This window comes from Anser cygnoides, chromosome 3, assembly GCF_040182565.1.
Source record: "Anser cygnoides isolate HZ-2024a breed goose chromosome 3, Taihu_goose_T2T_genome, whole genome shotgun sequence".
Taxonomy (NCBI): domain Eukaryota; kingdom Metazoa; phylum Chordata; class Aves; order Anseriformes; family Anatidae; genus Anser; species Anser cygnoides.
The window spans coordinates 25,464,555-25,491,282 of record NC_089875.1 but is presented as its reverse complement, the minus strand read 5'-3'; the positions used below and the strand labels follow the sequence as shown (position 1 = coordinate 25,491,282).

Sequence of the window (26,728 nt, the reverse complement as noted above, 5' to 3'; positions counted from 1 at the left end):
TCTCTCAGACAGATATTTCTGTCGTGGTATTATTTGCTGCATTATTTATAAAGCTTGAATTGACATCCGTAGCTACAGCTCTTATTTATTCCATTCCTAGTCAAATAAAATCATCACGCTTTAACTTATGAAACTTCATAGAATGACTCAGTAATGCAATATTTCTTATATAAATTATTTCAGTAGATTACAAAAAAAAACCAGATATTCAAGAAAATCATCATTGTTTCTTATTAAATTTTAAACTTGTTTAAAAAGTAAAATGCATTAAAATCTAATTTACATGCTAAAAAAATCATTTGAAATAAATTCCTTAATCTCCATCCAATCCTGAACACAGCTAGTAAGAGTAACACTCTTAGAGTGTTGGACTGTGTCTTTGCTCTTACCAGTTGTGCCTCAGCTCCTGAGTCTAGCTCTGCACCATTTGCACCAGCACGTGCTGATTTCCACAGCTTTTGCTCCATCCATGTCTTCAGTCTGAACTGCTGGTCCTTTGTGTCGCCTTCCACTGCTGTATTTAAGTCTCGTGGTGCATTGCACCTGGTGCCTACGTCGCTCTTCCTCTTTCTGCTATGGAAGCAAACTTCAACGAGAGCCCGTGGCTGCTTTCTGCCACCAGGTGTACATGGTGTATATGCCCATTATTGGATGCTCAGTCTCGATCTGTGTATGGCCCTAAGTTTTACTCACAGCAATTGCTCAATTAACTGCAGAGTCTGAAAGACTTGGACAGTGAAATACATGAGATTAGGAGTAAGCCCCCAGGGAAGCTGGTGGAAGGCTTCTGACATGGCGTAGTTAAACTGCAATTAGTGACACGGTCATCCTGACAGAGGAGCGTTTTATGTTCTCCAAGTCTTTTATTGCAGCGTATGTGGGGCTTGCAAAGTGCTTTGATGTTGGAGCTGTATTGAAGTGCCAGGCGTTGCTGTTTAGAGTCTTCCAGGTTAACAGATCTCACGGAGGTTGGGAGGCTGTTTGTTGATAAACTTCCCATTTCATCTTCATCACACATGGTCTCCTGCTGCAGGGACTTGGCTTAAAATTACAAAATGCAAAGTTAACTATTTAAGAGGTTTTTGAAAGGTGACTGTCAGCCATGGGTGGCTGATGAACAATCTGGATTTACCATGTGAAGTCACTTGGAGGAAAAATCCTCCCAGCACGGAGCTGGAAGAACTCTTCTTCCTTGCGTTGCACACTAATGCCATGTGCTAGGCTGCAAAGCCTGTCCCAGAGCACTAGTGACTGAACCAATGCATACCCGAAATCATAAATCTAAGAGAAGTTACCTCTTTTTCTCAGGGAAAGAAAATATAGGCTCCGTTTTTACTTCTATGGCAGTATTCCAATGTTAAGTATTAAAAACGATCTTGGGTAGTGATTATTTCGTAGGCTGTGTTATTTCCTGAAAACCCCCTTTTCCTTTGCTGAAGAGCTGTCTCTTGGTCCTGTCAGTGTTCAGGGCTGGTTTGTGCTGGTGCGTTTCAGTGTTCAGCAAACGCCTACAAAGCCTGGAGCTGCTCATTTAGGAGAGTCTAAGGGAGATTGTTCCTGCCAACTCCAGAGATCTTTTAATGTGAAAAGAAGATTGGAAATATCAGGGAAAAAAAGAGTCTTAATGGAAATTCTGAGAGCATGGCAGAGAAGTAAATCTGTGTCACTCTGTTGTTTTTAGCTGAGTTGTGTGTTTTGTGTGCACACTGAAGGCAAATCTGGGTTCAGAATAGTTTGTATTTGCATATAGGTGTGTTTTTCAAGGCTGGCCAGCCTTCTCTGCTGCTGTTTCCTGATCAGTGACTATACAGACTATAATGTTATACAGGCTTTAAAGCCTCCCAGACAGGCTGCAGGTTTTGATTCTTAGAGAATTATTCCTTTTTTTTCTAACTCAAAGTACCCCAGATGCCTGAAACACATTCACTGAGGTAAAACCCCACATACAGAGTAGCTGGTACCTACCTGACCAGCACTCATAACGCATCTCACTGGCTCCGTGGGTTCTCATGAGGCATCCTGTGACAGCCTTCCCTTCTACCATCTGAAAAAGTTTCCGGGCCTTTTAGAAACTCTGTGGCTTTCAAATGTACTCCAATGGGATGAGCTGCAAGATAACTATAAGCAGTTTTCCTGCCAACTGGTTAAAGAGGTACTGAACAAGAACTGACAGGCAAAATAATTTTGAACGAATGTGAGCTAGTATCTACCTAAATATTTCTATATATCTGCACCCTGAGCACTTATTCTTGCTAAAATAAGACTTTTTGCTTTTTTCTCTTTTTTCTTACAATGAAATTAGAAGACTGAAGACTAATTTTAGCGTTTCTGTATCATACTAATCCTGAAAGAGATTGAATTCATGTATTATAAATAAGGTTACGAGCACCTCAGGTTTCTCACTACAAAAATGTTTAATTTGTACTTGATTTTTTGTTTTTCTTGTTTTTTTGGAGGTTTTACTTCTGCTGTCTCTCAGGCCAATTCCTAGAAGAAAAGACTCAGCCAAAACACTTCAGGCATTTCCAAATGTGGGGCTGAAGCACATACAGCCAGACTGGCAGTTTTCTGCGAAAGGCTGGAGGCAAGACTTGGCATTAGGTAGGAGTGGAGGAGAAGGGGAAGAGAATTATGGGGAGGACTTAGCTTTGTGCCCCAGAGGTGAGGAACAGCTGTATCTGTTGGAATTTGGCCTTTTGTTTTTCAGGAAGCAAGAAACCGCTCTTTTCCTACTCGGAAATCCATACTCCAGTTAACAAGGGCAGTTGTGCTTCATATTTTTTTGGTGCACAAAGGTTATTGGGAGACTTATCACTGGTGTAAATCAGGCTGGAGTCTGAGCTAAAACAGTTTGTGTGGGGACTGCAGGACAGAGCCTTACCATTGACACATGCCGGTTCTGGTTGGGTTTCTCTGGTACTTGAGCCTCCCATACGCAAGTTCATAAAGGCATCACACACAAGCATTGTCAGTTGTATAAGTGTATGGCTCAAGCATACATGGTTTTTTTACATAGTCCTGAGCCAGCATGGCAGACTTTCGTCTGCACAACACAGAAAGTGCCATTCACCTTTCTGCTTTCCCCACTCCAATGTTGTGGTTTTTTGGACATCCCGTTACTGGTTTCAACGTGATGGCTTCACTATCTCTGTCGTCCTGCTCTTGAGACAGTTGTTCCTCTTGTGATACCTGCTCTATGTACCATTCCACCTGCATTTGTTTCCTATCCCCACCTCATTTTGGCCCTTTTACAGCCTGTTACTTTGGGCTTCCTCCTGCCGTGTTTGTCAGTCCTGGATGGGACTTGTGTTAGACTCTGCAACGTTCACAGGCAGTGATTAAACCTGCTGGTATTTATACACAGGAGCTGTCGAGCTTTGCAGCCTTCCTGCATATGAGAAAGCATGTATCAGAGGTTGGCAGGTTTTGGAGAAGAGCAACAGGGATGATGAACGGGTAGGACAGTTTCCATGCACAGAATGATCATGTAGGTAAATAAGCTGGCAGCTGAGAGGTAACCAAATGCTGCAGTGAAGAAGTTGATAGATGGAGGCATTGTAGCAGAGTTTGTTGAAGGGAAATTTACACATTCAGAGTAGAAACAAGTGTCACCTTCAGTTTTCTAAATGTTTTGCATGAAAGTTAGAGTAGAAGATCTAAAACCTTACAGGAGTATGGCAGTTATTTGTTAAACAGGTTTCATTTTCCAGAAGTATTCTGATTTGTCTATACCAGATAGTATCTACTTTTTTCATTGAAGCAGATGGAAAAGATCTGTTTATTTTCCTTTCCTCTATTTCAACTATTTTATTAGAGATGCATTCAATACACGAGTATTGCTACTTAATGAAATATTTAATGCACGTTTTTGTTTGTTTGTTTTTTAGATTGGAAGGTGTGGGGAATATGTTTGAGAGTTTGGGAGGGGAATGTCAGAGAAGGTCCTGTCCTCCAACCAGATCATTGTGCATTAGGTAGTCATTTCTGCTCTTCATTATTCATAGATGTGAAATTCTCCAACAAATGTCACAAGCAAATGGCATATTTCCAAGGTGTGGTAGGCACTGATATTTCAGCTGCTTTCCAAGCAATTTCCCCAAATTACTGAGTGCTTTTAAATTCTGCCTGAGTTGCTGGGAGTGGAGGTCACCACGCAACTGATAGCATTGTGCCCCAGGAACTTGGTCCTATTTCCATTAAGGCTGATGGCAAAATCACCACTGATTTTATCAGTGCCAGTTTTAAATGTCTGGATCATCTTTTCTCAGGTAAACCAATTACCTGTGAAGGCCACAGTACTTAAATCTGAGCTTTATTATGTCATATGAAAATATTAGTAGGAGCTTATTCCAGCTATGTTGAAACTTTTATTTACTGCAGTCCATCTTTGTTTCTTTCACTTGCACCTTCACAGCCTTAGAAAACACCATCAAGGTGTGTTGTTCTTAAGAAATCTTCTTCAAGAAAGGCATGTCTGGAGAAGAGGAGGCTCAGGGGAGGCCTTATTGCTCTCTACAACTACTGGAAAGGAAGCTGTGAGGAGCTGGGGGTCGGCCTCTTCTCACAGATAACTAGTGATAGGACTAGAGGGAATGGCCTCAAGTTGCACCAGGGGAGGTTCAGGTTGGAAATGAGGAGACATTTCTTCTCAGAAAGAGCAGTCAGGCACTGGGACATTGCCCAGGGAGGTGGTGGAGTCACCGTCCCTGGGGGTGTTTGGGGAAAGGTTGGACGTGGTGCTTAGGGACATGGTTTAGTGGGTGACATTGGTGGTAGGGGGGTGGTTGGACCAGATGATCTTGGAAGTCTCTTCCAACCTTTATGATTCTGTGATCTTCTCCAAGGCCACCTCACAGTAAGCTAGTTGGAGGCTAGCTGCATGCTGAATTTTACACAGCCTGCATTCGGTACACTTGCTGCTCTGTACTAGGCTGAAGATCTATTGCCTGACTCCAAAAAATGAGTTCAAGTTTTGTCACATCAATTCACTGCAGGAAGCATCTGTTTTCAGCTATTGAGCTGCTTCAACTTGTGTAGTGGCACTAGTGCCTTTATCACATAGACAGCTCAATGCACATTGCCTTTTATTCTTTATCATGCTGCAAAACAAAAAATCTAAATGAGCCAAAAGCTATTTTATACCTGACAATAGCTTATAATGAGCTGTGCTTCCCTGGGGGAAAATTGCTAATGGCTCCCTCTTGGTATAAGGGACAGAGGGTATCTGTAGTTAGAGAAACATCATAATTAAGCTCTGGCCTCCACACAGAGGGGAGGTTAGCCCTGAGGGATGCAGGATAAATTGAAGATGCCTCATTTCTCAAGGACTAACAAATGTCTGGAGTTAGTCTGGGATTTCTTTGGAGGACCACATTTCAAAGTGGGGAAAAAACGTGAAGGGAACTCTGTCTGGCTGATGCTTGGTTCTGTATTCCCAATTCATAGGCTCAGGGCACCTTTGCAGGTGCAGGAATACCGACAGGCTGTACCACCAGGACATCTCACATAAATCCATGCTTTTTACTGGTTCAGTAACACTCTTCCCTGGATTGAAATGACATGGAATTGCAGGAACACTCTTGTAACTTCTACCAGCAAAACTATGTAGAGCAAGGATTGAACCTTGTTATAGTTCAAACTGATGTGTGCAGTTTAGTTGTACAGGACATGCAGCTTTGCTAGAGATTTTGATACAGTTTTGTTGCTGAACAACAAAGTCCCAGACCCTGTCTCAGCAGCCAGGGTTAAAGGCCTTTCCTAGCAGCAGCAAGATCATTCGGATGTTTCCAAGGCATCCTTTCCACAGAGCCTGCTGCTGACTGATGGTGATGCTGTCATGGAGCTCTGCGTTTATTGCTGTATGAGCTAACCTGTTTGATAAGATGCAGATTTTACATCATGATGCCATTTATTTGAAAAACACTAAAATAGCAGCTGTCTTTATTGCAGTAAAACTTGCGTCACACTGGCAGAGTTGCTCAAAAATGCCCCAGAACACCCTTCCTTATAAACCTGCCTTGTTTCTAATTGCCACTCCTGAGGAGAGACAGAGCGAATGGTTTCTTCTGATGTCATTTCATCCTTTGGCCAACTTTAAGGTTGCAGTAGGTTGCAAAGCTTCTGAGCAGCCTGTGTAAAATATGGCAATAGACTGATGTATCCTTTTGTAGTCCGATATTGACCCAAAGATTTGAAGAATTTTGTGATTCCAGTCACTTAACAAATAACAAAGAGAAACAAAGGCACAAAGAGAAGTGGCAAGTCAGTAGCAGAGCGGGGAACAGATCTTGGCTTTCGTGACTGCTGTCAGTCTGTTTTTCAGCATTCATTCCTCCTTAAGATGTGCTTCTTCACAGTCCTGCTTAAACGCCGAGTTCTCTGGGGATTCATGAACAGAGCTCGGTCGCACAGAAGGAAGAACCAGCAGTGTCAGAAGATCCTTTCAGTGAGTTGGTTTCTGTGCTGCTTGAGCTGACAGCAAAGTCTTCAGTGACAGCAGTAACTGCCTTGTAAATAAAAGGAGTTTCCATGAATTAGGCACATCTTAATTTGTTCGACCTATGCCGAGTTTGGAAAGGTCAAGTCCTTGTTTAAAAAGTCATGATGGCTCACTAACACAGCGGTGCCTTCTTTATGTTGCAGTAAGCATTTCTGAGCTGTCTCTCAGTAAAGCTGGCTCCTGCATCACAGTCAAAGACACGAGCTTTATCTTTTTAAGTAACATTATTGCTGATGAAAGGCTGTGAGATGATAACAGGAGAAACTAAGAGGGACAGCTAGCTTTTACCTGCTTCCACAGTCTAGAGGAAATGGCAAAATATATCACATAAGAGGAGATCACTCTGCCCCATCCCCCTTTTCTCCTCCAGCATTGTCTGTCTTAATGTACGTATCTGTCATGCACAGGTTAGGGTGCTTTATGATGCTCTAGGCTTGCTTTCTTTGCTTTTTTTTCTTCATCTGAAAATCTGCCCTCAGCTTTACTGCCTGCTGCCCAGGTAAAATGGAGTAGTGGGATGTCCTCAGCCCTGCCTGAGCTCTAGATGCCTCCTAGAGAACATTAAGGACAAGCTGGAAGCATCTGCAAGATGCATTTGGTTTAGTTTCTGCCAGATGGAAAAAGCTGTCCTGTCCTGAAAAGTCTGTTTTACTTCTAGTAGTTACTGGATAGAAACAAAATCTGGTGTGTGAAGCAAGGAGGGAAGTGCACAAGCCACAAATATACAGAAAATCTGTGGTGGTTTGCTGAGCCGAGCACCAGGGACCAGCTCCAGGGCAAATGCCAGCAGAGATTCCCCAGGGCCATAAATGTTTCTATTTAGAAATCTGGTCCAATATAATTACTGCCCCAACAAGTGCAATAGAGGCTGCTGCTACAATATGGTGGGCAGGCACTACTGTGGGCATGGCTCAGACATTGTTACTGGCCTCTAACAAATTTTAAAAAAAAATGAAAGAAGAAAACTAATTGTACATACACGTCACATATTAAAATGCTGAGTCTTGACTGTGATTGTGAAAAGATTTTTTTTGTCCTGCTTACACTTTGCGTTCTGTATCTTCACACTATCTACAGTGTTAGGTGAAGTACCTATAATTTCTTTTCAGTGCAGGCACATAGCATATAAAACAACTGTAAAGGTCAGCCTACAGTAACCTTCCTGTATTTCAGTTACAATAGTAGTGCTGACCCATCAGTTCTCTTGAAACTGAGACCACGGCAGTGCCATACATAGCCAAGGACACACACTTTATGAGCATTTTAGTCACTAAAGTTAATTACTTAAAGACCTTGTATTATGCATGGTACTTTGCCAAATTTGCACTGGTTTTGAAAGATGACACAAATTGCTTCCATGAAAATTTTTAGATGATTCAAAATTAATGTGTAGTCTGATTAGATCTCCATTAATCAAAGATAGTGATTATTTCGTTAAAAAAGTTACAATTTACTTAACGTTTTTGCAGTGAGTTTCTTGTATCACACGAGTTCCGCAAGAGTAATTTCATTAATAATTCAATTCAGCTTTATGTACTGCTGTCTTCATTAAAGAAGTTGGCTACTGACAGCATTTATATTTAATGTTCTGTTAAGCTTGATTGAGATGTAAGATTAAATCCAGTTATATCTCCAAGAGGGAAGGTAATAAACTTTTTCTGCATTAGTCAGACTTAAATGCAGCTACAGCTAAGCTACTGGTCAACTTGTACCATGCCTACAGCTCCACGGTAGTCTGAAAAAAAGAATTAGTATAATTAGCTCTGAATGAAGGCTAGAAAGACTGGACCTTGTTTTTACCAGGTAAAGTCCATCCTTGTTAGTAGCAACCACCTGTATAAGCTGATCATTTTGGAGGGGGGTCTTTTGCCAAATGACCTTTGGTATCCTTTCGGCATATACAGATGATGCATGTGCACGTCAAAGCCACAAGGCAAGCTGAGCTACCTAAGGAGGATCCCTACAGAGGCAGGCTCATGAGCAACAGGGGAAGTTTTATGTTGATATGTGAGCGGTGGGGGCTTTGTTTGTTCTCCCTCTTAAGACTAAGAATAACTATCTAAGATTTGGGGGGGGGGGGGGGGGGGGGGGGGGGAGAAAAAAGTATTGTTATTGAATCTTTTTTCTGTTCTCCTTTTCTAAAAAATGATTAATGTTTAACAAGAGAACTTTAATGTTTTACTGTCTCATAACATACTTGATTAAGACCATTTGTTCTCAAATGTAGTGTATACAGCCCATTTCCTAACTGGACTGTTAGATCAGAACTGATGAGTTGAGCAAGCCACTGATAGCTTTCTTGGTAGTGAAAAGAGAATTTGTTCAAATTTGTGAGTTTGACTCTTGCTTCCTAGACCACCTTTTCTCTGTTGCCAATTAGCTAGTTCACTTCTGAGTCTACCTTTGACGTTTCTTCCTCCCTTCCAGAGATTCACTTGATCACTTTAACCCTTTTATCTTAATTTTTTCAGTCTTTGTCTAGAATAATGACAATGCATATGAGTCACCCTTTTACTTCCATCCTCTTTATTTATTTTACTTTGATGCTTCAGATCAAAATGGAGATGTGCCACGGCCTCTCAGGTATCCTACCCAACAGTTACAACATCTGTTGGAGAGTTTGGGTTAGGATTTAAAACAAATTAAGCTCCATTACTCTCTGAAGAATGAAAAATAATTTATCATTCTAAAGCCATAGAAGATATAGGGACTTCAGCAAAAGGGAAGATAGATATGATAGTAGATTGGTAATGACCTTGATCCATCTGCCAGGGTAATTTTCCTGCCTTGGTAATCGAAATGTATTCAAATGCAATTTAAAGGTCATCAGGGATGCAGGTCCAAGACACAAGCAGAGTTTCTGATCAAAGTAATAAGTATTGTGTTTGACTTTTCCTTTTAAGAATGGCTGAAGGACTCTGCCAAATGATAAATTTCTCTTATTTAATCAGGCTTCTTTGTTACAACAAACTTTGACTGCAGCTGAGTTCTTCGCTTGAGTGTGGTACTCAGTGAAACACTAAAGGACAGAGGAAGGTCTTTTATCCATAGCTGTCTTTGGGTACTGCATTAAAGTGAACCCTGAGCCAAATCCCAATGCAAAATGATTTTCTATAGAGGAAATAGTGGATTACCTGAGCAGCCTTACTCCATATGATAAACACGGTGTGAGTAGACATGAAGGATGCTGACACTCATGTCAGTAAATTTGATCCAAAAAGCAGAACTTTCAAAAATTTGTATTGGGTGTGCCAGTATCCATTCAAAAGATTTTTGGGAAGAAGAGTAAGGCTGGAGAAACAGATTGTGCATTAGACATTAAAGAACCAATAAATTAAAAGGATACTTTTCTCTTTAAACATCCACTTAAGTGTTTTAAGTGAGCATGTATACATTTTTAGAAGTGTTTCCTTCATCCAGAATGTGTAGTTTGGTATGAGGAATTTTACTAATAATTCATTTAGTACCAATAGAAAATCCAACTGAAAATAAAGAGGTAAAGGAAGAAGAGAAACTATCTTTCCTTTCTATTAGGTATCCTAATTTTTGCCAAAGAAATGAGCATCAATCTCCTTGACAAGAGCAGGAGTAATACTGCCTTCAGAAGAAAAATCGCCTATTGCAGAGCGGTGAGCCATGTCCCCCCCCCCCACAGCAAATGGCAATATTTTGGTTCTTCTCCAGCTCATCAGTCAAAATGATGGACACCTTGACATCTTCATTTGGCAACAGGCTTTCACCAGCATACCAAAGACTGCCAACCTCTAGCTTTGGCAATTCTAACTAAAATGAAGCAACTCCTAGTCAAATTAAGCCCATGCACATTTTTACTGCAGCCATTACAAAATCACAGGTACCTCTTTTGGTAGCTTGTTTTCCAAGGCTAGGTTTCCTTCTGCCATCTCACCACACCTGTCTAAGCGGGTCAGATCTAGTAAGGTATTTTCTTAACCTCAGGTTTTACGATACATCATTCTTCTATTTCTTATGCCACACTGAAAATATGATCTGCATTAGGAGACCTCTCTGGGCCATCTATTGATCCTAACGGAGATGTTGGGAGTGAGGTGAACAGCCCAGTGGGACCTTTGAGCTGTGCAGCTGTTCCCCAGGTCTTCTTCCCAGGGCGGGCTCCATCTCACACCAGGGAGCCGTGTGCCATCACGTGAACGCGGTGACTGTCCCACCTCCACACGGGCTTCGTGCGTGCCCTGCCAGCCCTCTGTGGCCACTGCATGCACCTCTCCCGTCAGGTATTCCCCACCTCATGCTTTAGTTTCAGATCAGGGATGTGATAAGGTGTTTTTTTGGCACGTAGTGATTGTAAGCAACGATGTCTGAAGGGAGTCTGGGCCCGCCTCAGATGCGGCATTCATTATTTAGCCCCAAATTATATTTAATATGGCTAATCTGTGTGGTCACACCATCATGTGTGAAGCGTGATCTTTGAAATAAAACAAATCAGATCCAGCTCTGTTATACTGGATCCTCCGAGCTGATATGATGTTGTCTAAATTCATTCATTATTCTGGGTGCGTGGCTGATCCAGCGAGGAAAGGAAGCGTGCACAGTGCGGAGAGGCTTACAGAAATGTTGTTTAGAAGGGGCTGTACATATGGAAATTTGTTCTCATTACTTCCTTTGTGCTCCCCTCTTTACAAATGGAAATGACTGCTTCATAGCCAGTTCTCATTATACTTCTCTCCCATGAGGTGTGAAATCGGGACTGGGAGAAATCCCGCTGCCGCGCGGGACTGAAGACGAATGCCTGCCATTGGGCTGCTGCGCCGGGGCTGGGCAGCAAGGCCCTGTCCCACGGCATGGTACGGCATGGCCACAGCGGCCTCGGCGAGGGGAGCGGGGCCGGGCCAGGCCGAGGGTGGCAAGGCAGGGCTGAGGTGGACGTCAAGTCAGGGTCAGGCACAGCGTGTGTGGTGTATGCAATATGGGATAATACAGTTACATACGGTTGTGAGGATGATGGCTCTCTGGAGGCCCCTGGTGAGCTTGGTCAGGGCAATGAGAGCCTGCTGGTGCCCCCTCGGCCCTGGCATCTATGTAGGTCCCATACATCTTCTGGTGAGGCAGCCGAGCAGATCCACCCCTCGGGGTTGTACAGCTGATTTCAACTTCTCTGCTCTTGCTTTGCATCAGTAGCAAACATGATCCAGGCTGTGAAGTGGCAGAGACGAATGAGTCGCAGAAATGTCACTTCATTGCATTCCTGGACAAGGAGACAAGAAGCTAGTTGAACACCGTGGAGCTGATGTGTATAAATGGGTCACTTGTTTCCTTCGGAGAGGCGTGTGTTGGTTTTGAGCATGATGTGTATATTAGAGCTATCAGCAGTCTTGTTAAACATTTGCAGCACTGCTTTTATTACATTAAGTAGAGGTGCAAGGGTGGGAGAGGAGCAGAAGGTATAACAGCCTGTATCAGGTAATGATCCTGGCTGACTCTAGTGGGCCAGGAAAGCACATGGAAAGATCACATCTGATTTGTTAAATAAGATAGTTTAAATATTGGCACCAGCTTTTTAGCAAGACACAGTAATACTGCTTTACTCGGTTGTATTTCAATGTAAAGGAGCTCATGGCTGTGGCTTTTTTTTTTCCTTCTGGAAAATGCAACATCCTGCTAAAGACATAATTGGGAAAAAAGTACATATTGGGGGTTCTTTTAGAAATCAAATTTTTCTTGTGTATACTTTGCTCCACCAGCATAGCCATCTAATGTTCAAGCAACATTGTGAATGGTCCCATTCAGCAGCTGTTTAGGAAGCTTTCTTAAAACAGGAAAGCAAGGAGAGCAACAACAACAACATCTGAAGTTTTCATATGCGCTCCTCTGAGCAGGGTACAAAGGCAAAGAAGTGTTGTTATCCTCAGTGCACAGATGGAGGGGCTAGGGCTGACAGACTCTTTTTGATCGCAGTTACCAAGTTGGTACATAACTTTCTCAGATCCATGCTGATCAAAATTCCTTCCCTCAGGTGGTCTCCTGCTGGTCTGAGAGCAGATCCCAGGAAGGCAGAGTGGGGCTCAGGACACAAGCTCCCTGCAGCTGGCAGTGCTGACAGAAGCTGCGTGTTGAGGTAGCTTCCTGGGTATTCCTAATTCCTGTGTTCTGACACAGGTGATGAAGGGATTGCTAGATTTTGCTTCAGATATGCTTCAAGCTTGTGCAGCTCACAGAGGTAAATCTGTAATTTCAGATACTCTCTGAGCTCTGTCACAGAGTCACACTGCTAATTCACACAGAAAGCAGGGAATGAGGCCTCGAGAACTCACAAGATGTACTCATAAAATCCAGAACGTGTTTTCTTAGAATATACAAGTAAATTGTCTGATTTTGACCTTAAAGTCAACTAAATATTGTTATCTTTCAAGTAATTTTAAGTTGTTGGGTTTTTTTTTTCTCTCTTACAAATGGTCTTGATGGTGGATTAACGCATTCTTTTGTTCCAAAAAAAAAAAAAAAAAAAACCAAAAAGAACTCAATCTTACCTACAAAGTATCTGTATTTGAACTATTCTTTCCTCAGGGGGTGGTGAGGCACTGGACAGGTTGTCCAGAGAAGCTGTGGATGCCCCATCCCTGGAGGTGCTCAAGGCCAGGTTGGGTGAGGCGCTGGGCATCCTGATCTAGTGGGAGGTGTCCCTGCCCATGGCAGGGGGTTGGAACTGAATGGTCTTTAAGGTCCCTTCCAACCCAAGCCTTTCTATGATAATTTTAGTATTTAGTTGCTATGATTATATGAGCTACAGCAGGGTCAGGTCAGCCTCCACACATGAGAAGTGTAACAGCTGTTCTATCAAAAAGGGGTTAACCACATACGGCCCTTTTTCTACAGATAACTTTTATGCAATAATTATATTTCATGCGATATGTCACCGGTGGGGTGGAGGTTGTTCACTGTCTATGTTTTCTACTGGCTGATTGCCAGCTTCAGGTGCCACTGTCCTTCCACAGCTGTGTGCGTTAACTGCACCATTGGACCTTTTCTTCGCTGTTTGGAGATGCTGTGGAAACAAGACACAAGTGGAAGTGAAGTAACTGCATACAGCCTGAGAGCAGCAGCATTAAAAACACCTTAGTCCTGAATTGATTGTTATGGCTTGATAAGCGATTGCAAGATTGCTTGGTTCCCTTATCTATGTACTTCCATCCCTTGAGATGTTTGGATTTCTCTTAAGTGAGGACTCGATTCAGTGTCCTCACTTGTAGTACTAGTGTTATACCGATACAGCAATTATCCCAAATGCCATGTTCCTGTAAATTACTGATGTGTCCTCAGCCCTTCTTTTACTGCATGGAGCTGTAACAGGTAACATAATTTTTGTTACACAGAGAATTTCTTGTACAAGGCCTCTGTGATAAGACATTGCAGTTTGTGTATTGCTCGTGTAGCTGGTTGTAAGTAGTTGTTAAATTTGTTGCACTGCTTGCTTTCTTCTGCTTAACACCACGAGAGACAAGGCAATGCCACAGAATTGCTGAAATGATCTAGGAACATAACTGATTTTGTGGATGAGAAGAGAAAATTGTAGACTAAAGGTTGCTGCAAGTAGGAGGAGGACAGAGAATAACTGATCCGTAAATATACTTCACAATTAAAAATTTATTATTTTTTTCATCATTTAAGCATCTTACTTTCATGACCATTCCAGGATACCTTGTTCAGAAATTGGGTTGGGGAATTAAATTATAGTACTTCACCATTTTACCCAGATGTTTGCTTGCTGATGATGGGCGGTTTAAATTCTCACCCTTTCAAAGCCTTGATACAGCCTTGATTTCTCCAGAGCTCCCCAGCAATATGCAAAAAGGCTGACACACAAACCGAAATCCAAGAAGGGAGACCCCCAATTAGATTGATAAAGAAATCTTCATGAAATTCAAGCTGTAGTAAAAGGGAAGTTAACTCGTCCTTGTGCTCAGCCTGTCTTTCTTTGTGTGTCATGGGTATCTCTGCTCAGTAACAACAGATAACTAGATACTCGACTCGGGGTTGTGCCAGGCAGCAGCAGTCCAGCTCTGCCCTTGGGACGTGTCTGGTCTGGGGAGTTAGCTCTGTATTCTCACATTTCATCATGCAGCCGTAACAAAAGGACTCTCGTGGCTCTGATGTTTTGAATGGTGTCCGTAATGCTGTCAACAAATAATTACAAGCAGAAAATACCATAAAATCTTTGCAAGTGTTAGCTTTCCGTAATTGTTCACACTCTATTTAAGGAGGTTATTCTGGGAATGCCTGTGCAGACATTTAAGGATAAGCATAGCGTTGCCCTCATTATGTATGGCAAGACAGGTAGATTACTTTAAAGTGTTTTTGTTGCATGACACTTCGAAGAGGTAGCTCTTTTGCCTTGCTTCCGGGTGAAGATACATCTTTATTTACAGTGCTGCTTTTTGAAGCTTTTGTCTCTGTTGTTTAAAAAAAAAGAAAAAAGGCACAATTTCTTATTTTGTTTGCTTTGATTTCACGTTATTTTGGTGCGGTTCCCAACTAAAGACCTGGGAGGAGCAGGAAAGTTGCTTCTAGCTTATAGATTCACCCCTTCTTAATCTGGAAACTAAAGCTGTTTGGATTTCTTTTCTTTTCCTATTATCAATTGTGGCAGAAAGACTCTGCCAGGCAGTTTTAAGCTGTCTTTTTTTTACTCTAAATTCAGGTCCAGCAGTTGCAGTAATGTGGTTCTTTTGATTTTAGTTGAATTAGTCCAGAGTCAACGTGTGAGACCAGGATTGCAGCCTAAAATCTCAGACTTTTTTCCACTGACTAGCTGTACTGGAAAAACTACTAGTGTGTGAAGCTTATTTTAAAACATGAGGCAGAAAGCGTAACTGCTGTGTTTCTTTTGTTCTTTATACAGTATTTCAAGTAAATTACTTGTCAGAATTATGGTCAGGCGATACCACAAAAAATCAAACAATGTAGAGTGAAGTTACCAGCATCCCCCTGCTCACTTCATGTGTTATGTACAAGGGAAATAATGCTTCTGATCTGCATTGTACAGCATCTGGAGAGCTGCTAGTATCGTGGTTAGGTATCAGTAAGTGGGGTTTGGCTCCAAAGGCAATCATATCCTGTATGGGTACCCACGTCCATGGGGCATTTAGCAGCATTTGTAAATAAGACAGCAGTTTTTCTCTTTCAGGTGCATGCTTAGTGCAATGCAAATGGTTTTGGCATCATCACTGAATCATGTCAAGGGGTGCTTTGTAAAATGATAGCCCGGTATTTTGAGCTACCTATGAAATTGTTTATTTGCATCTTATCTAGTTGATAGGAATAAGTGTGTTTAACATTCTTTCTACATCCCTGACGTAGGTTGAATGGCTTTCTTGTTTAAGGCAGTCCTTGTCAGCAGGCAGCTTTCTTTAGTGCCATCAAGCATAAAAGCGAAATTATTTTAGCTATTGGTGAAGTGTGGATCCACTCTCAATAAGAACAAAGAAAAGTTACAGCTTTTGTGATCTGTATCTGTTTTTCCTGTTTCTGCTAAAAGGAACCTGTTTGCGTTATGCCAATGCTCAGAGACTACAGCTTTCTGCTCTCAGCAGTGCTGATCCTGAGTTGCAGTCATCCTGCACTGCAGATGATGGTCTTTGACTGTTATCTCTCCATTTGCAGTTTTTCTCAGCAGCGATAAGTACTCCTCAGAAAGCCACAGATGTAAGCATTCTCCAGGATGGTATAATTTAAAATTCACATAAGTAGACTACTATGTAATACATTGGTTAATGTCCTTAGCTGGAAATTACTTCATGTCTGCTGAAGACGAAGCTTTTGTGGTTACTGCCAACGTACCTAGGTGAGGTTCAGATCTAGACCTGGCAGCTGAGCATTTTGTGCTTTTCAGCCTTGTTCACGGATTCTGTATGGGACAGCTTCTGAGTCATCCTTACAGTGCTTCCCTGGCTTTCCTTTGCAGTGCCCCCTGCTGTACAGTGGTGATTTGTCTGAATATCTGGACCTTACCCACACTTGAAGCTGAAGCATCAACACCTGAAAATCCGTAACAATTAGCAAAGTTGGCCTGGAGTCTCCCATGCTGGTGCTGCTTGGCTCTGCTCCCAAGCTCTGCTGTGGATGGAGGGGAAAGATGTGGGAGCTCTTTGCTGGGCTCTAGTAGTGGGGCAAGGTGGCACCTTGAATATAGAGACCCCGCGAATCTGGGCGCTGCTTTACAGGGTGGGGGACAGCTGGGGTTGGGGCTGTGCCCGTGCTGGCAGAATTGTTGTCGCTCCTCCATCGTGGCACAGGTGAGACTTCCTCTTCACCCAGCCCAAGGAGGAGCAAAGCATGCAACGTGAAGGCTGAAAGCAGCAGCAAAATAACAGTGCTATGGTTTATGCTAGGGCTTTGTTTGCCATATGCATTTTTTTCAACTTAATTCACAGTCCTCTGTGTGCTGCACCTTACCTCACCATCCTTGCAGTTATCCCTGAATGCGTGCCGGGGGGTGATTTGATATCCCTGGTTTGAGTGCTCCCACACAACAGCCATAAAGCCAGTGAAATGCAAGTGAAATTCTGTGCATCAGGTCTTTTTTCCAGGCCTGTTTATTATCAACTGACGTGAGTGTACAGGTAGCTGAACTGTAAGTATGCAAAAATAAAATGCTTATTAGTAAGAACTCCTACACAAGGATACAGGCTGTTTTCAGACAGTAACGCTTAAGTTGGCCATTAATTTAGAAAAGTACCACAGTCGCATTTAAAAATGTGAGCAATAAAAACTACTAGACTGTTCAATTTACATTTTAAACCCAGGAACCATAATTAGTCCTTAGGCTAAGATTTCAAGGATTAAAATTTCTTCTGGATTTGAAGAGGAACAGCTATAGCCAGTAGTTATGCACAACCTTGTATTTTTAAGGGCCTGTCCTCAAAAGTGGATTATGAAAATAATAATAATAAAAAAAATTGATCCCCAACTCCAGGAGATTAGGAAGAACTCAAATAATGCAAAGACCGCTTCCCTGACCAAAGCCGTTTCCACAGCACGATGCACACAGAAAAAGTCTTTTAATAGCACTGCTCAAGAACACACAGGCTGTTGAGAAACTGCATTCCTAATCAATGGGAGGACAAACTGGGTGGGGGGGACTCTTTAAATCAGGCTTAGATCATTGCCAGCTCAGGTCAGCTCAAGCAGCGCATACAGAGGTCAGCAGAGATTGGGCAGGTTTAAGAGATGCCTCAGTGATTGGGATAGGGTACAGCTGGGTGATTAAGATACATTAATAAATTTTCCATGAGTCTAATTATGCTGCTGTACCAACAGTGTAGTAAAACTTAATGTGGATATGCTGCAGCCATGCAGCAGGGGAGTTGCATTGCTTCAGTTAATATCTTACGTGATAATTCTCTGCTTTTGGCCCTGCTACGTGATACTGCAGTTTACTTTATTGCAGAGTGGTCATAATTCAACAAATACAGGAGCTTTTCCTGGCATCTTACCAGGTCTACTTGCATCTTTCCACCTCTAAATTTTGTTCTTAGGATAGGCTGTAACACAGCACTGCTTAAACAATGCTGCCAGCCACTAATAAACCAGCAATCTGAAGCAATGACGAAATGTGATTAGGAACTGAAGAAGTGGGATATATCACAGCATCACGGAACTGGTGAGGCTGGCAGGGACCTCTGGAGGCTGATGCAGGGACGCCCAGAGCAGGCTGCCCAGGGCCGTGTCCAGTTGGATGTTGAACATCTCCAAGGGGAGGCTTCACAGCCTCTGGGCAGCCTGTGCCAGTGCTCCCATCACCGCACAGCACAGAAGGGCTGCCTGGTGCTGAGGGCACCGCCTGTGCTCCGCTTTGTGCCTGTGGCCTCTTGTCCTGGCGCTGGGCACCACTGAGAAGAGCCTGGCTCTGTCCTCTTTGCACCTGCCCTTCAGGTATTTATGGACCTCCTCTTCACCTGAGCCTCCTCTTCTCTAGTGTATATATTTATATATATAAAAGCATGAAAGCTAGCTTTACTGAATTCCAAATAGTTCTAATGCTTCCATAATTGCTTCTGGTTTTTCTTTGCACCTGGGAGTGCAGTTGTTTACTATTATGGGTTCCAGTTCAGCAAGTATTTCTGAAGTGTTTGGCTTTATTTAATGAATATTAAAATAATTTAAGCAAGCAAACAAAAGTTGTGCTTGGGTCTTTTTCTGTGCACGGTAATTGAAAATGCCCAGGTTCCTGTCTGGATGAGTTGTGAGTAAGGGGAGGCAGACTGGAAGGAATTAGCATCTAAAGGCACTGTAAAGGGGTTTGTAGAAACACTCTCTGAAAAGGGTGACTTTGCTATTTATCATCTGAATGCTGTATTTTGAACAGCGTATTGTAAAGCTTCAGAGTATCCTTCAGAAATAACTTTTTAAATTTGAAAATTATCATTTCATTCATAGTCTGATTTAGTACCTTCAGAGTAGGACTGAACTCTGGGAGAAACAGAGAAGTAGGCATACATTATAACACAGTGTTACCCAGTGCCCAGCATTACACAGGGCCGCATGCATCATGTCTCTGTAGATGCAGTAGCTGGAAAATTTGATGCACAACCCATGGAGCGATTTTGTGTAAGCCAGCGGGATCACCTCTGGTGGGCTTTGAAGTTAGCAGTCCCGTATCTGTGTGCTGAATGGTAGCTGAAGATAGGTAGGGTTTACTTTTCCAACCCCCTAAAGGTGGTAACGAGGTGTCAGGCTGCACAGTGCTTGTCATGCATCCTGTTGGGCATGTCCTGCCGTGAGGGTCAGCAGCGGTCCACCTGGAAGCGAGGGACAGACCTGAAATTAAAGTTAAAAATTCAGAGTTTGCCCTCTATTTCAGATGTTGGACCAGATAATAGGTTTCTTCCAACTAATCTTTAGTTTTGAATGTGTTATTTTTCCTGAAAATGTGACAGTTTTACTGATCTCATAAGGATGTTAGCACTTGTAGGTAAGAGAGGTCTTGGCCTCAAATGCTGGTTTGCTTTGGCTTTTTATTCAACCTGACAAATCAGTGCCTGGTCATCCTCCTCATCCCCACAGTCGTGTCTCCTTAATTCTGTACAGGGTGGTTGCTTCAGTGTCCTGTCACATGTGAAGAGTTGTTTAAGGATAGATTTTCCTGAGTGCAAAGTCTTGGCAGCAACTTAGGTGCTTCCAAATCAAAGTCACAGTAACATGTACGCTCCTGAAGTCAAGCTTTTCAAAGAGACCTTTTTTTTTTTTTTAATTGATTTAATAACTACTCTTGTGCTTTGATGACTTTTGAGGACTGTGTGGCCAAGTCTCATCTAAAAACAGTATGAAGGTCCCACAGCAAGTAAGGCACTTTTGGGAAATGTAAGATGCAACTGCTGCCCCTTTCTCTTAGCTCTCACAGGCTGGAGGAAACAAAACGCCGTTTCCTAGCGTTTGGACATTTTGTGATAGCTCAAGAGGCCCCAGCACATTGCTAGCATGATTCTTTTGCAGTACGGTAGATGATTAGGAAATGTGAATGAATTTCATTATGCATACATAATTAAATGGTTTTTCAGATGATTTGAAGTGAGGTAATGAGGACATAACCAGACTTTTGAGAGCTGTGATCCAAGCAACTACTTTTCGATTGAAAGCTTAGTTTTACCCTACTATCTTCAGTTTAAAATCTAGAATGGGCCAGAAACATGATCTTATCTAGATGTTCACAAAGTATCTAGAAGCATTTTGGAAGAGGAGATAGGAAGTTCAAGGGAAGGAACTATTCCAAAAGCTGTTCCTGCTGCAGTTAGTTTGTGTTAATTCTTTTTTGAGCACGTAATGAAAACAAGTTTCATATTCGTTACACTGAAAGGTGAGTACATAGCATGTCAAAATGCAGTTTTAAACCAGCAAGACTATTGAATAAGCTGTGTGTGACAGAGCAGTGTCTCCTGCCCACTTGGGGTTGGAGACTTTTTTGGGAGGAGGTGATATGGTAGATAAAGCGTTGCTGTTACCTTGACACAGGCTTCACAGTCCTCTTCACAAAAAAGCCTGTTGGAGTTTTGTGAAGCAGTTCACCTGGGTAAGTCGAGAATTTGGTTGTGATTCCACTGATGATTCTCACCCAGCATCCCTTTGCTAAAAGTCCAGCTGTCTAAAAATAAAAAATATGTATGTAAATCTTACAGAATTTGCTAGATTAGGTAATAGCATATGAATTTGTTCTTAGATGTACAGATAGCATATGTTAGTGAATACTAATTCATCTTTCCATGAAAAAAGATTATGAAAATCTGAGTCATCTCACGAAACTTGGTTTTCAAGTCTAAAATCAAATTACTGCTGACAGTCAACAAATTTTAAGATTTAAGGTGCTGTGTGGCTTGTATTTGAATAGGCAAACCTACCTCAGTCATTTCCTAAGGTTAGTACTTAGTATGACCCTAGTAATATTGTTTATAGAAGTGCATTTTATATATACGATTTTGCAGAGAAATGTTGGTGCAGAATGCAGGCATGTGTACTTCTGAATGGAGTCTGAAGGACGTTATGGGGTGGATGACATTTTCTGTACGAGGATGCAGTGATTTAGGGTGATAAGGTAAAGCTGGGGAGCCACCAGAAAGGAGAGCCCTTGAACTGTGATGTCAGGGTAAGAGCAGAATGAGGGAGAGCAAAAGGCGTGAGAAAAGAAAATACATTACAGTGCTGGCCCAGGGCAAAAAGTGTGATCTCCTTGGAACTATGGACCTGAATACATCAGTAACTTCTGGTTGCTTGGGTTTATGAAGAGAAACTGTTAAAGCATGGAAAAGGCTCCTGTGAGTGTATCTTGCGAGAGGGCAGCTCGTGCTGCTGTCTGATTATGGAGGTCACACACAAGGATGACACGTGGGCCGTTTGCATCAGAAAAAACGCCAGACAGAATTGGAAATGACGCGTCCTTGCTGGGTTAGTGTTGCTCGATGCGTCCTTCCCTGCAACATCACCTTCTGGAGACAAAGTTCTTCAGTCTGTTCGTCAGGTTCATCCTGTGTCCAGTCATGAAATGGAACAGAGAGGTGAAAAGAGTTTAAAGAGCCCCTGCTTGCTTCGGGCTGTCCTCGGGCCACTTTTCAGGTGTGGATGCACTTGTGCAAATCTGCACTGAGTGAATTGGTTAATCCAGGATCGTGTGGAAGCAGAACACGATGCCTTTGTTTTGCTGACTGACAGTGGAGGTGCCGTACGCATTTCCCCACACCTCGTAGCAGTGCACGTGATTCCTGCAGGGCAAGGATGGGCCTGCAAGGCAGAGGTACCTCCTCCTCCAGCCCAGCTCTGAGAGGGCTGCCTCTTGCCCCTGCAGCAAGAAGTGCTTTGGGATCTGTGTGGCTCCTCCTAGAGCAGCTGTAGCAAGAATAAATAAAAAAAGTTCTTTTCCCTGTCCCATAGCGGGTGACTTTGTCTCCCCCCTTCCTTTTCAGCTTAATTAGATCAGGAGGAGATAATCTGCTGGATGCAATCCCTGACACCTGTTACTGTACAGGAGAAACTCCCTGCCTTCCAAGAGGATTACCACAGGCCTGATTATAGCGCCATGAGAGCCCCATAAAGCCATGTCGTGGGCACTGAGAAGGAATTTTATCTTAAGTCTGAGGCATCTAGAAAAGATTTCTAGCGTGTACCTACGTATCCTGCCAAGGTCTCTTATAACTAGGATTTAATGTACATGTACTGGCTTGCGATAACAACCAAGTCATAAGGACCACTGCCGGCGCATTTTCTGTGTGCCAGGTCTTTAAAGCATTATAAAAAATGCTTGATGTCTATCTGGCAAGGTTTCCAAAAGTACCCTTTTTGAAAACCCAAACCAAAAAAGCAGCTCTAGAGCCTGTCATCTTTTAACGTGCTGTCTCTGTCTGCACAGAGCAGACACCAGAATATTGCTTCCAGGAAAGGGATGGTTTTATTGCATCCGTTGACATGCTTTCAAGCTAAATGTTACCATAGACAAAGTACATCCAGGCTTTAGCTTGCTATTGAAGGTAAAACCCACTCTACACTGGCCTAATATTACTGAAGAAACTAAGCTAGTTCGTTGCTAAAAATCCCTTTGGAGATACCTCAGCAGTTTTGTTTTGTGAAACAAATAATTAAATGAGAAAGTATAATTTTGCTTTAGGGTGTTGTGAAGACAATTGATGAACATTTGTAAATGTCTCGGTGAAAATCACTCCGGTCCCATGACTGTATTTCACCATGAAACAAGGACAGAACAATTAAGAGATCCATGAAACACACAGCTCTTCACAGGGGGAAAAAAATAACGTTTTCTAGCTCTATTGCAGGGTCAAACATTGCACTGCCTGGGCTCTCTGTGTGCCCAGGAAGGGTCCCAGCACGCACAGTCCCCAGAAGTGCAGGGCAGAGCCCGAGGCAGCCAGCCCTGCTGAGGGCAGGCTGTTAAGGCTCAGCAAGACGGGAGCACAGTTCAGCAGCACCCAGTCTAGCATGGGCTTGAAGCCTGGACAAAGCCAGCCTGCAAAATACCTCGTGAGCATGCTTCAGAAAGAGTATTCTGTTGTGGAGAGGGTATGTCTTCTCTCCATCCCTTCTGCAGGCCACTGAGGAATCTCATTTCTGCCAGCAGGCTCCTCTGCTCAGAATTTTCTCCAAATGGGAGCGCAGAAGCCCTTTTTTTGAAAGCAGCAGTTGTTGGTTCAAGGGTGGCATATAGAAAACCAGTCAAACACACAACCAGAGTTCCTGTGTTGACAATGACAAAAAGACAAAAAAAAAAACCTCAAATACCTTCCTCCCTTTCCCCTCCCCTCAACAAAACATTAGGGCCTAATGCTGGGGCTTTCAGCCTGTAAATTCTAAGATGAGGATGGAGAAAATGAGCAGAGGAGGAAAAGTATCAACAAAGGCAGCTTCATTTATCTGATTCTGAAATCCACTGATACAGATTTTTCAAGTGATCTGCAACTGCCCTGGGAAAGGGTTGTCCTTTTGGCTTGTGACCTCCTGCTGCTCACTTGCTTAGCTGCTAAAAGCTCCAGTGAAAAAGGGTGACTTCCACTAAACAGAATTAAAAATAATGACAAAATGTGACGTTTCCCCAGCAAAAGTATTATATACTAGAGGAGTATTTCTTTTTTATTAAATAAATAAATAAAAACCTAACAAGTACAGATCAGGCAAATGGGGCTGTCTCTTCTGCACTGGCACGGTGCTATTCTGACCCCATTAGCTGTCACTGGGCTGCAGAGCACATGCATCAATTTTACACCCAGCTGCAGGGTATCCAAACCAGCCTCAGTCAGAGATTTCTTCAGACTCTTTTTGCAGAACAGGTAGCTGGATTTGTGCTGATTTTTAATAACCTGCATTATGGTTATGCATGCCTGTGTGCATAGGAAGCACTGTAGCCAGCGTAAAGCATCGGGATGCGTTCAGGGATTTTGCTTGACAGACAAACCTGCCACAAAGGAGAGGATTGAAACAGACCTCTATAATTCAGCAAGTGTCCTTTGGGGACGTGGAGCAGGAGTAACCCTGAACCAGTTCGCTGAAAATGGAAAAGACTGAAGCTTTAGTCAATCCAGGTTTCCCCTTTCGAATTTTGTGGGTTGGCTCTAGTTATAATACCAAATTGCTAATAAAATTAATTAAAAGCATCGTAAGTTGGTCATCCCAGGAGTATTTCTGTGTGAAGCAGTCATTAATTATTCTGACTAGGATTGTCTGTCTTTCTATTTATAGGCTGGCCATGGGCAACACTGACTGTTCTCGGGTTCCTGTACTGCTATTCTCATGTGGGAATCGAATGGGAACGCACTTACGCTGTGAATTAAGGGTGACGCAGAGCGACGAGTTTCATGGCAGCTTACACGTCGATGGTTTTCTACACTGGACGTCTTATCCGCAGAACAATGTGCCAGACCAAGTATTTGGTCAATGTGTTAAAACTAAAAGCTCATTTAGTTCCTTCTGGGTGGTGAATTCAGGAATTTAAGCAGAAACACTAATGGGCTATATGAAGGGTGGGGAGAAATTATGAAGCATTTTGAATGATGTTATTTTTATAAAACAACAAGTCTGTGACTGTACGCTGAAAGTGTGCACCTCAGAATATGTATTTCACATATGATAAAGACTGTTTTTATTTCTTCCAGTATTTTGCTGCCTATTTTGTCGTACTGAAGAAAATTCTTTTTTCCTACATTGCACAATTCAAAAAAAACCTCCAATCTCTCTCAGCTTCTGTCCAGGGGCACACAGGGCTGTGCCCTGCACTTACATTACTTGTGACAGGCAGGGTGCTCATCAGTTCATTTTGATTGCTTTCTGATTTAAGGTAGAACATTTTTGGTGTTCTCACTGCTTGCAGTTTTTCAGCCTTATAGGACTTTCTAGTTACTGTAGCAAAGTCTGCTTTTTCTCTTTAATTTCTCATTTAAACACTTTTTTTTTGGTATTCTTGGGAGTGTATGTGTTTGATCATTCAAAAAGAGGAAGGCAGGCCTTAAAAAAAAAAAAAGTCAACTTTTATTTTTAAATCTAATATGACCTTACAGCTCCTTGGGCTTTAAGTGCTGTCTGCCTTGGGTTAGCACTAAAGCGTGTAATATTACCTCTGTGATGGAGTGAATCCCACCTTCAGGGGAGCTGGTTAGTCTGCCTCTGGTGCTTTTCTATGAAAGGAGATAAGCCAGGGCTGACTGAATGGTAGGTCTGCTTCATCCTCTGCTGTCCAGGCAATTAGCTCCTGCAATATTAAAGAGACAGACTAGGAGCAGCATTATAAGAGCTTTAAAAAAAAAAATAAAATAAAAATTGTCTGTTACAGTGGCACCAAATGAGCCAGAGCTCCATGTCCTTTGCCCGCAGCCAGACCTGTCACAGCAGCATCTTTGCTGAAACACGGGGTTGCCCAGAGCTGGCAAAGTTCTGCCTGTCTGGTTGCGAGCCTTGAGGCTGCGAGTGCTGGCACGCGCCGTTTTGCAAGGGGAAGGGAGACCCTACCCACCTCTGGTACAAGGGGCACCTCCCAGTCTGTTCCCTGTTAATCAGCCTGAAGGCCTTTAGTGTATGTGGCTGGGCTTTTCTTTAGGCACAGCAAAAGGCCACCAGCCCTGGAGAAGAGCACTGCTTCTGCCGAGAGCAGCTCCTGCACCCGAAGCAGCAGGGCTCCTCTCCAAACTGGTTCCGTGCCCCCGGCAGCCATCCCAGCCTGTCGGGAGGCACAGATGAGTGTCCTGCTGTCCATCACTCCTGCAGCTTTGGACAGTCTGATCGAGATCATCCCTTCAGCAAGAAATTCAGTCCCTGAGATAGGCTTCAGCTCAGTGCCTGCATTTCTGATGTCTCTGCTGCTCTGACGCCTTTTTCCCCTTCATTTGTTGCTGCAGAAAAAAGGGCAGAGTCTTCAGCTGTCTACCCATCCAGAGACCCAGCCTTTCCCTTACTATTTCAGGGCAGAACCTCCAGCCCTTTATTTTTAGGGAAGGATTTTTCCACTGTGCAAATGCAGTTATTTCCCTTGGAAGTTATCTCTAGGAGATACGATGGACTGTTGAAAATAAGACGCACCATGCGTGCTGCCCGGCCAGAGACGTGGCCCTCTGGATTGATTTACGGTGATTACAGGGTTCCTCTCAGCCAGAGAAGTATTTTGCTCTCAGCCTGCAAATTTTCTAAAAAGGTCTGAAATTGGCCTCAGCTTTGGAGTAGCACTGAGCTAAGGGCAAGAACTTCCTGAAACTTAACTCAGACTTTGTAATTAAGTGGAATTAGCATTGGAGTGAAAAGTCATGAGTCTGTTCCTCAGTCTGATCGATTACCATTACTGCATGACACGAGTGGCTACTGAGTGATGGGATTCCAATTTGTATGCATGCAAAGTGCCCTGCTCTAATATGGCAATGACCCTGAAGGTCAGCTAGACTATGCTTCTTTCTAAAACAAAATTGTTTTTTATATGTATTTTTTCAGTGCTTTATACATCTTCCCTAATTTTGTATCCTTTTCTGTTTCAAAAAATAAAGCTGAAACTGACAGTTGGTTTGAGAACTGTGTCTTAGAAACCTACAGTTTGGCGTAAGAAAAGTAAGTGCTTCCCTGCCATTTAGAAACGCTCCAATGCGCTGGAAGCCTGCAGGATGGGCGCAGTACAGACTGGTTGTGTTTGTCCCCCTTGTGCACATATGGAACGTGCATTTCCTGATGGGGTGAGTTTAAAAAGCAAATACACCATGGGTATATTAGCTATGGTGACATTTCAGT

General features: G+C 42.8%; 1 protein-coding gene across 4 annotated transcripts in view; it reads left to right on the top strand.

Moving 5' to 3' along the window:
- The window catches only part of HHAT (hedgehog acyltransferase), a 172,385-nt gene extending 145,880 nt beyond the window's left edge, over positions 1-26,505 (top strand). For 3 of the 4 annotated variants that reach the window (XM_066993754.1, XM_066993752.1, XM_048057603.2), the window contains one exon: positions 24,206-26,505. In XM_066993754.1, the coding sequence (XP_066849855.1) occupies positions 24,206-24,458 (253 nt within the window). In that variant the 3' untranslated portion in view covers positions 24,459-26,505. The other variant, XM_066993753.1, reaches the window with a different exon arrangement.
- Positions 26,506-26,728: the final 223 nt, after the last annotated feature.